Raw genomic sequence first — 9,607 nt, 5'->3', positions numbered from 1 at the left:
TTACACAACCTGGAGGTGTGTTGGGTCATTGTCCTGTTGAAAAACAAATGATAGTCCCACTAAGCCCAAACCAGATGGGATGGCGTATCACTGCAGAATGCTGTGGTAGCCACGCTTGTTAAGTGTGCATTGAATTCTAAATAGATCACAGACAGTGTCACCAGCAAAGCACCCCCACACCATAACACATCCTCCTCCATGCTTTACGATGGGAACTACACATGCAGAGATCATCCGTTCACCCACACCGCGTCTCACAAAGACACGGCGGTTGGAACCAAAAATCTAAAATTTTGACTCCAGACCAAAGGACAGATTTCCACCGGTCTATTGTCCATTGCTCGTGTTTCTTGGCCCAAGCAGGTCTCTTCTTCTTATTGGTGTCCTTTAGTAGTGCTTTCTTTGCAGCAATTCGACCATGAAGGCCTGATTCATGCAGTCCCCTCTGAACAGTTGATGTTGAGATGTGTCTGTGACTTCCACTCTGTGAAGCATTTATTTGGGCTGCAATTTCTGAGGCTGGTAACTCTAATGAACTTATCCTCTGCAGCAGAGGTAACTCTGGGTCTTCCATTCCTGTGGCGGTCCTCATGAGAGCCAGCTTCATCATAGCGCTTGATGGTTTTTGCGACTGCACATGAAGAAACTTTAAAAGTTCTTGAAATGTTCCGTATTGATTGTCTTGAAGTAATGATGGACTGTCGTTTCTCTTTGCTTATTTGAGCTGATCCTGACATAATATGTTATTTTACCAAATAGGGTATAACCCCCCTACCATGTCATAACACAACTGATTGGCTCAAACGCATTAAGAAGGAAAGAAATTCCACAAATTAACTTTTAAGAAGGCACACCTGTTAATTGAAATGCATTCCAGGTGACTACCTCATGAAGCTGGTTGAGAGAATGCCAAGAGTGTGCAAATCTGTCATCAAGGCAAAGGGTGGCTATTTGAAGAATCTCAAATATAACATATATTTTGATTTGTTTACTTTTTTGGTTACTACATGATTCCATATGTGTCATTTCCTAGTTATGATGTCTTCACTATTATTCTAAAATCTAAAAATTTGTAAAAATAAAGAAAAACCCTTGAATGAGTAGGTGTGTCCAAACTTTTGACTGGTAGTGTACATTGAAGTATTATTTTCAGTTGTCACTGACAATGAACACACCCTGAAAGCACTGAATGGTCTTGTGTTATCAACTTAATAGGCAGCGTGCAGTAGGGTGAATTGATCAGTTGATTGACAGGTGTAGGACTGTAGAACGATAAACTTTCCTATAGTATGGATGCTCACCAACGTTTTATAGTTATGTAGCCTATAGTTTATCATTATAGTTATCGTTATTGGCTTGGTGGATGGCTCTTAACTCTAACACAACAAAACGAATGTTATCACAGCAGAACTAGCAGGTCTAGCTAACGTTAGCGAACTTGAACAAAATAAATAGTAATTTAAACTTAATACACTTACACTTACAGTTGAAGTCGGAAGTTTACATACACTTAGGTTGGTGTCATTAAAACTCGTTTTTCAACCACTCCACAAATGTCTTGTTAACAAACTATAGTTTTGGCAAGTTGGTTAGGACATCTACTTTGTGCATGACACAAGTACTTTTTCCAACAATTGTTTACAGACAGATTATTTCACTTGTAATTCACTGTATCACAATTCCAGTGGGTCAGAAGTTTACATACACTAAGTTGACTGTGCCTTTAAACAGCTTGGAAAATTCCAGAAAATGATGTCATGGCTTTAGAAGCTTCTGATAGGCTAACTGACATCATTTGAGTCAATTGGAGGTGTACCTGTGGATGTATTTGAAGGCCTACCTTCAAACTCAGTGCCTCTTTGCTTGACATCATGGGAAAATCAAAAGAAATCAGCCAAGACCTCAGAAAAAAATGGTAGACCTCCACAAGTCTGGTTCATCCTTGGGAGCAATTTCCAAACGCCTGAAGGTACCACATTCATCTGTACAAACAATAGTACACAAGTATAAACACCATGGGAACACGCAGCCGTCATACCACTCAGGAAGGAGACGCGTTCTGTCTCCTAGAGATGAACGTACTTTGGTGCGAAAAGTGCAAATCAATCCCAGAACAACAGCAAAGGACCTTGTAAAGATGCTGGAGGAAACGGGTACAAAAGTATCTATATACACAGTAAAAAGAGTCCTATATCGACATAGCCTGAATGGCCGCTCAGCAAGGAAGAAGCCACTGCTCCAAAACCGCCATAAAAAAGCCAGACTATGGGGACAAAGATCGTACTTTTTGGAGAAATGTCCTCTGGTCTGATGAAACAAAAATGGAACTGTTTGGCCATAATGACCATCGTTATGTTTGGAGGAAAAAGGGGAATGCTTGCAAGCTGAAGAACACCATCCCAACCGTGAAGCACGGGGGTGGCAGCATCATGCTGTGGGGGTGCTTTGCTGCAGGAGGGACTGGTGCACTTCACAAGACATCAGTCAGGAAGTTAAAGCTTTGTCGCAAATGGGTCTTCCAAATGGACAACGACCCCAAGCATACTTCCAAAGTTGTGGCAAAATGGCTTAAGGACAACAAAGTCAAGGCATTGGAGTGGCCGTCACAAAGCCCTGACCTCATATAGAAAATGTGTGGGCAGAACTGAAAAAGCTTGTGCGAGCAAGGAGGCCTACAAACCTGACTCAGTTACACCAGCTCTGTCAGGAGGAATGGGCCAAAATTCACCCAACTTATTGTGGGAAGCTTGTGGAAGGCTACCCGAAACGTTTGACCCATGTTAAACAATTTAAAGGCAATGATACCAAATACTAATTGAGTGTATGTAAACTTCTGACCCACTGGAATGTGATGAAAGAAATAAAAGCTGAAATAAATCATTCTCTCTACTATTATTCTGACATTTCACATTCTTAAAATAAAGTGGTGATCCTAACTGACCTAAGACAGGGAATTGTTACTAGGATTAGATGTCAGGAATTGTGAAAACTGATTTTAAATGTATTTGGCTAAGGTGTATGTAAACTTACGACTTCAACTGTATACTTGCTTTCTTGACTTTTATACTCTATAAATTGACTCGTTCAAATAATTTACTCTGGCAAGTTTGCAACCTACACTCTGCAGTAAGGAAGTAAAACGGAAGTCGAATCTATCACTTCCGTTGTTTGGCTGTGCCTATAGCAACGTTCGAAAATGAGGTGGATAGCCAGGTGCAGAATTTGTAAAGCACCATGTTTACCCACAAAACCAGGAGAGTAAAGAGAACAGACAGACACTTTGACCTGTTCATCATGACCAAAGAGCCACCACTTTGGGTCTTTGGGTCTTGACAGTTGACCTTTGCTGATTTGACCAGGTGTGAGAGGTGGAGAAGAGGGGGCAGGGGAGTGCAGGGCAGCCCAGCGCTGAGCATCCGTCCTAGGGGCTGACAGGTAGCCCTCTTCCCGGCCTATCTGGAGCCCAGCCCAGGGCCCTGACCTTTGGAGGGGGCTGGTGGACCCCAGTCGCCCAGGCACAGGTGACCCTGATGCTGATGACTGTTTAGCTCAGGGAGCTGCTTCACCTTTAGCATGGGTCGGTCACCCTGCCATTTCAGGGTAGATACAGGAGAGCTACAGAGGTCATGCCAGTATGCATTAGGAAAGACCATGGTTGCGTCCCCATAATCTCTCCTTTCTCCCGAAGTGCGCATTTTTCCACTTCCCTTCATGGATTTGAAAGGAAATGACTGTTATATGGAAACTCCTTCTAACCCAGCAGTTCCCAAACTAGGGGCCACAACCTCATGTGGGGTCGCCTGATATGAAAATGGGGTCACGGGAGAATTTACAAAATCCTGGAGAAAAGAAAATATTCAAAAAAATACATATTATAAAATCGTCTTTGCATCTCAAATCATTGTAATGTGGTTAACCTTAAACATCGAAATTAAAACTATACAACTCTAAAAGATTCAACCAGAGAGCACCCTTAGATCATGGGAAAAGGCCTCACTTGACCGTTGCACTTGAATCATTCCCACGGTGAATGGCTAGGCCCGCTAGGCTCTGTAACCAAATACTATTGCAGGGACAGATATTACCGGCCGCGATTGATATGGTGAAAACAATGTGTGGGGAGGCAGAGGCACAAAAACTCACATCAATACCTACGTCATATAACACCGGTAAACAAATAATTTATGCTATTGCTAGCAATCAAGAGGAAACTGACTGAATGACTCAAAAACTCCCAAATGGACGTTAGCTGTGAGGGTGGCAATGCCCATGCATTGACTTTTGTTCGCTATACATGTCGGGGGATGCTATACACGAGGACATATTGTTCTGTCTCATGGTTCCCGAGCATGAAACGGCACAGGGATGTTCAGTGTGCCGCGTGGCTATATTGACAAAAAACAGTTTCCACGGGATCGAATGGTGGGCCTTTGCACAGATGGGGCTCCATCGATGGCGGGACGGCGGGCAGGCCTCTGCACTTTCAGTGACCCACACGAGTGATAAATGCTCACCTCCAATGCTTGGAAGAGCACTTTGGGACCTACTTCCCAATCCATTTGACTGTGATCCTGGCTCAGTTGTCATGCCGGTAAGTGAAATCGAATAGCTGATCAAGCTGTCATGTGACCGAATGCATTCACGGGTCACTACGGAGGAGTTTTGGTTCCTGACTCAAAAGGAATACCCTGCCGTCTCCCTCTGAGCATTAATGCCGAGTTCAAAACAATTGGGAAATGGGAACTTGGAAATCTGACTTCCGACTTCAGTGTATTCAAGACAACTGGGAACTCTGAAAAAAACTAGCTCCGACTGGGATTTTTTTTTTTTACGATCATCCGACTAGGAATTCCAACTCGCGAACTTGGGCCTCTTTCTAGAGCTCCGACCTGAATATCACTGACGTCATGATTTGACCTCGTATTTTTCAGAGTTCCCAGTTGTCTTGAAAGCACCATAAAACTCATGGTACCCTTCACCAGCTCATATCAGTGTGAAGCTGGATTCAGTGCTCTCGTCTGCATTAAAACCAAATATCGATCCATGTTGGATGTGACAGCAGAGATGAGGTGCGCACTGTCGACCACGCCCCCTGACTTTGAGAACCTCCGACGTGATATGCATCAAGCACACCCATCTCATTAGTGGTGGTGAGATGTGATATTATGTCAGACTAATTTGCAAAGTATGTGATGGTGAGTTGACAAGACAATCAGAAATACTGTAAATGTTTTTCAATTGACTACCATAGCCCAAAATAAAAAAGTAAGCATTGGGTGTTAATTACAGAATTATTTTCACATGGTTGGGGTCGCAAGAATATTCAGATATCAAAATGGGGTCATGGGCCCAAAGAGTTTGGGAACCCCTTCTCTAACCCAATCGAATACTTTTAAATGTGTGGGGAGTGGTGAATGAGAGCACACTTCGGGAGAAAGGAGAGATTATTGGGACGGAACGCCTCTATCTACAGTATATGAACATGTAAGGTCTTTGTCGTGTTGCTGCCCTGTATTAGTTGTGATCCTGAGCTTGATTGTTCCTCCAAAAGGCAATGGCAGGAATGCACAATACACCATTGAGGGGTATCTGTCTCATCCTTACTGGTTCTTAGCCAAAATAACCAGGGTTTTTGTAGAATATCAACTGCTCTTGCAAAATAAATGTGTATTTATCACTGTGTAATGCCACTATACAATCACTTATTCACTCAAAAGGCCCCATACAAAGAGTAGAAGAGCAAAAGCCTACAACACCTTCTAATACACAATCTCTTTCTTTATTCAAATAAATGGAAGTGCATTTGTTACAGACGTGTACAGTGGATGTGTACTGTGCAATGGTTTAATCAGACACACAAGACAATCCAACATCATTGATATAAAACATAACATTTACTTCTTAATTCATTTGAATTACATCAATCAAATACATTACAATATGTATAAATCAGTTCAAAGGATTGTCTCTCAACTTCGGACAGAATTGTAAGAGGATTCATACCTTAGATCATAAAACATATTTTGTGTTCAGTGTCGCTCTTTAAGTGCAAGTTTCTTTTTTGTCCTACAACAAGTCTTTCATTTCAAGCATCACTACTGCCCATTTGAATTGTTTTTCCATATAATCCTGTATCAACTATCAACATTTTAATAGGGAGAACTGAAAGAGGGTAGTCTTAAGTTTAGTGCATTTGTCACTCCTCGTCACTTCTTCATTCCCCCACTTATATTTAAGGTGCTAAGCTTTGTTATCTTTTGGGGGAGATGGGGGTGGTGTTTTGAGAGGATATTAGTGGTGAGAGTGCTTGCCTGGACAGTGAGAGTCATAGGGAGTGCATGAACAAAAGTGTGTTGTCTTCAGGAGCGTGGCAAGCTGGGAAATTGAGTTTCTCAGGAGAGGTTTAGGAGTCTGTTGCTGTCAGGGGGCTTGGCAGACATTGTGGCTCCCTTAGTCGCTGAATGGATGGGGGCCTCTTGGAGTTTTTATTGGAGGAGGGGGGAAAGTCAGTGAAGACCGCGAGGGGCCGTCCATCGGGGCAAAGCAGCACGCTGGAGTCAGCCTCACACTTGGTGGTCCTGCCTGGCCAGAGACCCTCAGCCTGGCTTGGCCTTAACCCCAACCCCCCTGGGGATAGGACCTCCGGCTTCACCACCTGCACCCCAGCCTGACTCATTTTGATCAGCACGTCCAACGATTGCTTTCGACTCTCTAACGAAGCCTTTATCGCTTCCTTCCTCCTCTCATTCTCATCTTCCTCCTCCTCCTCTTCCTCCTCCTCTGCCTCGTCTTCCTCGGTCTCCGTGGTGATGTCATCTTTAAGTGAGGCTTCCATGAGGCCCTGGTCACCGGCCACGACCACCTCAGTCACCCCGGGTTGTTCCTTCTTGACGGAGAGGTCCAGGGGTCCTTCGCTCTGGCGGGCTGTCCTCTCCAGTGCATGGTGGATGTGGGAGAGCTCGCTGCGGATCTTGTTCAGGTGTTCCCATAGGTGTCCCTGAGCTGTGAGGTCCTCTTTCTCCAGGTGGGAGATCTTGCATTCGGCATCCTGGTACTCCTGTAGAGCGTTGGAAAGGTCGCTGAGGAGGGCAGCAGCTGATTCTGATTTTGAGGATGCCTCCCCCGTCCCTCGGCCGATAGTAGAGTCCCTGCTGCTGGGTCTTCTACAATGCGGAGGAGAGGGAGACTCACTGACTGGGCTCATGGGGGGATTTGTGTAGCACTGCTCCACTGGCCGGGACTGAAACTGAGCATTTTTTAAACTATGGAGAGACCACAGAAGAGAAGAAAATGCATTTTAGAAATCAGAGATTTCAGACAGGAAAATATTGAAACAAGTTACAAAAATACGAAGTCAATTACGAATAATATGAAAAATATATAGTAAAACAGTAATAGCCAAAATTATATTTATAAAAGTAAGAGAGCTTACCTGCTGTGGAAGAGGAGCTTTTCTGTTGCCATGGAAATGGGTGTGGTGTTCTGAATGTTCTTGAGGAGGTCCAGGGTGAACCCGAGGGCTGGCCTCTTCTCTACAGGGGACTCTTGGGTCCCCAAGGGGGCCCCTGTTCTCTTGAGGCCCCATCCTGGTTTCCCCTCCTTGGCTGCAGCCTGGAGCTTGTCCCCTGTCCTGTAGGAAGGGTCTGGTGACGCTGTAGGGGAGGAGATGGTGGTGGTACCTGGCCTCAGAGCAGGTACCTTCCACAAGTTGACTTTGGGCTGGTAACTGGGGTTGGGCTCAAGGCCATTCGGAGAGGTTTTGAGACCCTTGCTGACGTCGCTATGAGTGGAGGCTGCTCCGAAGGCATGCTCGCAGAGGAATGGGTAGTAGAAGCGGGGCGGCAGGAGGGTCCGGTCGGTGGGGTGGTGCCCACCGGATGCCGGGTGCAAGAGCTGAGCGGCCGACGCCAGGAAGGGGAGCTGGGATAGCTGCGCTTGAGTCGGTACGGTTACATTGGTGGCAGCAGTGGGGATTGCATTCATTGAGTTCATATAGGAAAAGAGGCTGGGGCTCAGGGGGTAGCCCACCCCGAGGACAGACCGGTTGAGTCCTGTGGGGTCCTGGTAGTCCACCAGGCCAGGTGGAGGAGGGTAGCAGGGGATGGAGCCGCTCACTCGGGGCTGGGCACCCTCGGCCATGGTGTGGCTGGTGGCCAGCAGGCGCCACTGCTCTGACAGCAGCCCAGGGGCAGTCAGCAATGTCTTGGACAGCTTGTAGTGCTTTAGCTGGGCCTCCACCGAGTGTGCTCTCAAGAGCTGGTCCTCCAGGGAGAACATATCGGCTATCAGCAGCTCCGGCTCAGGACGCTTACTGGTTCTCTTGGCTGTGCCTTCTGAGTCCCTGTTGGAGCTCTCTCTGGTCATCCCAGTGACTTCAGCCCCCTGTCCGCTCTCCTCCTCCTCCTCCTCTCCTCCCGGGCTCTCCCTTTCCTCTCCTTCCTCCTCCATGGCCCGTTGCTGCCGGGGCCTCCCCTCATTCCCTGTAGCCAGCTCAGGCTCCTCTTTCCCAGCCGTGGTCCGAAGGCAGTGGGCCTGCTGGAGGGGCCGGAGCTGGTCCAGGTGCAGCAGGTTACCCTTCTTGTATGGCCAGTCGGACTCAATTAGCAGGGACAGGGAGTTCTTACAGAGGCTGTACTTCATGTGGTTGTAAAGATGGGACTTCTCCATGCAGGTGAAGGGGCACTGGAAGCACTTATAGTTGTAGGGTTTGCCCCATGGCCGTGGGATGTAGTGGGGCTTCTTGGGCTTGCGCTCCTTGTGCTTGCACGTGTGGTCCTCCTTGGACATGATGGGGAATGATTCTGTCCTCACAATGCAGGTTATTCTGAGGAGAAGGTGTGTGAAAGTCTTGGAGAGATGAGGCTGTAGGGATGCAGTCTCTCGTTCCTTCTTGGGCTAGATGTAGTACATTTCCTTAGTCTTTATATACATAACTTTAAAGATTATTTAAGCTGGGATCCAGGTGGGTAGGAGCTGTGGAATACAAGATACATATATATTTTTATTATAACATAAAAAGTAAATGTTCAGGAAGGAGTATTAAAATAAATTAAAGAATAATCTCATACATTCAATCAAAAGTCAATCGAAAACATTTTTTGTGGCCAATTTTTTTGTTTGTTCTTGCCATATTTCTGTTGTGGGTGGGTTATAGGTGCAATATACAAATCAATATAATTTCATATTCAGTTCATATCATATTTACCTGTGGGCTGCCATTCAAAAATACAAATAAAAACATTTTAAAAATGTACATAAATGCAAAGTATTTATAATTTTTATCATATGTTCCCTATCTGACCAGGAAACTGTTTTTTGTATACATAAATACAAGATAAATAAATTGAATGATCTACAGTTAACTGCTGTCTAATTATCTGCATTGGGGGCTATGTATCAACATGCTCATATCTGTATCTATGAGAGTGCATCATGTGTTTTCTGTCTGAGCTGCTGAGCTGAGTTGCCACTAACCCAACTGCAGGGAGGCCCCCACTGCTCTGTTCTCACTGTACCTGCCACTAATCATTATTTCCAGTGCAGCACCAGGCGCTAGCAAGGCCCAGGGCTGGGGGGCAAACAGGCAGCCCCGGGGGGCACTGCACCT

At 45.6% G+C, this 9,607-nt stretch overlaps 1 protein-coding gene across 1 annotated transcript; it reads right to left on the bottom strand.

The window, feature by feature from the left end:
- Positions 1-6,403: 6,403 nt before the first annotated feature.
- Positions 6,404-8,787, bottom strand: LOC311101115 (proline-rich protein 35-like; the record flags this gene model as incomplete). Its single annotated transcript, XM_084142177.1, has 2 exons — positions 6,404-7,262; positions 7,433-8,787. The coding sequence occupies 2 exons, from the start codon at positions 8,785-8,787 to the stop codon at positions 6,404-6,406; spliced, it is 2,214 nt and encodes a 737-aa protein (XP_083998303.1).
- Between the last annotated feature and the right edge of the window lie 820 nt (positions 8,788-9,607).

This window comes from Coregonus lavaretus (assembly GCF_964263955.1).
Source record: "Coregonus lavaretus genome assembly, chromosome: 25".
In the NCBI taxonomy this organism is placed as follows: Eukaryota; Metazoa; Chordata; class Actinopteri; order Salmoniformes; family Salmonidae; genus Coregonus; species Coregonus lavaretus.
Note: the sequence above shows the minus strand (reverse complement) of the source record. Positions and strands in the feature narration are given on the sequence as shown.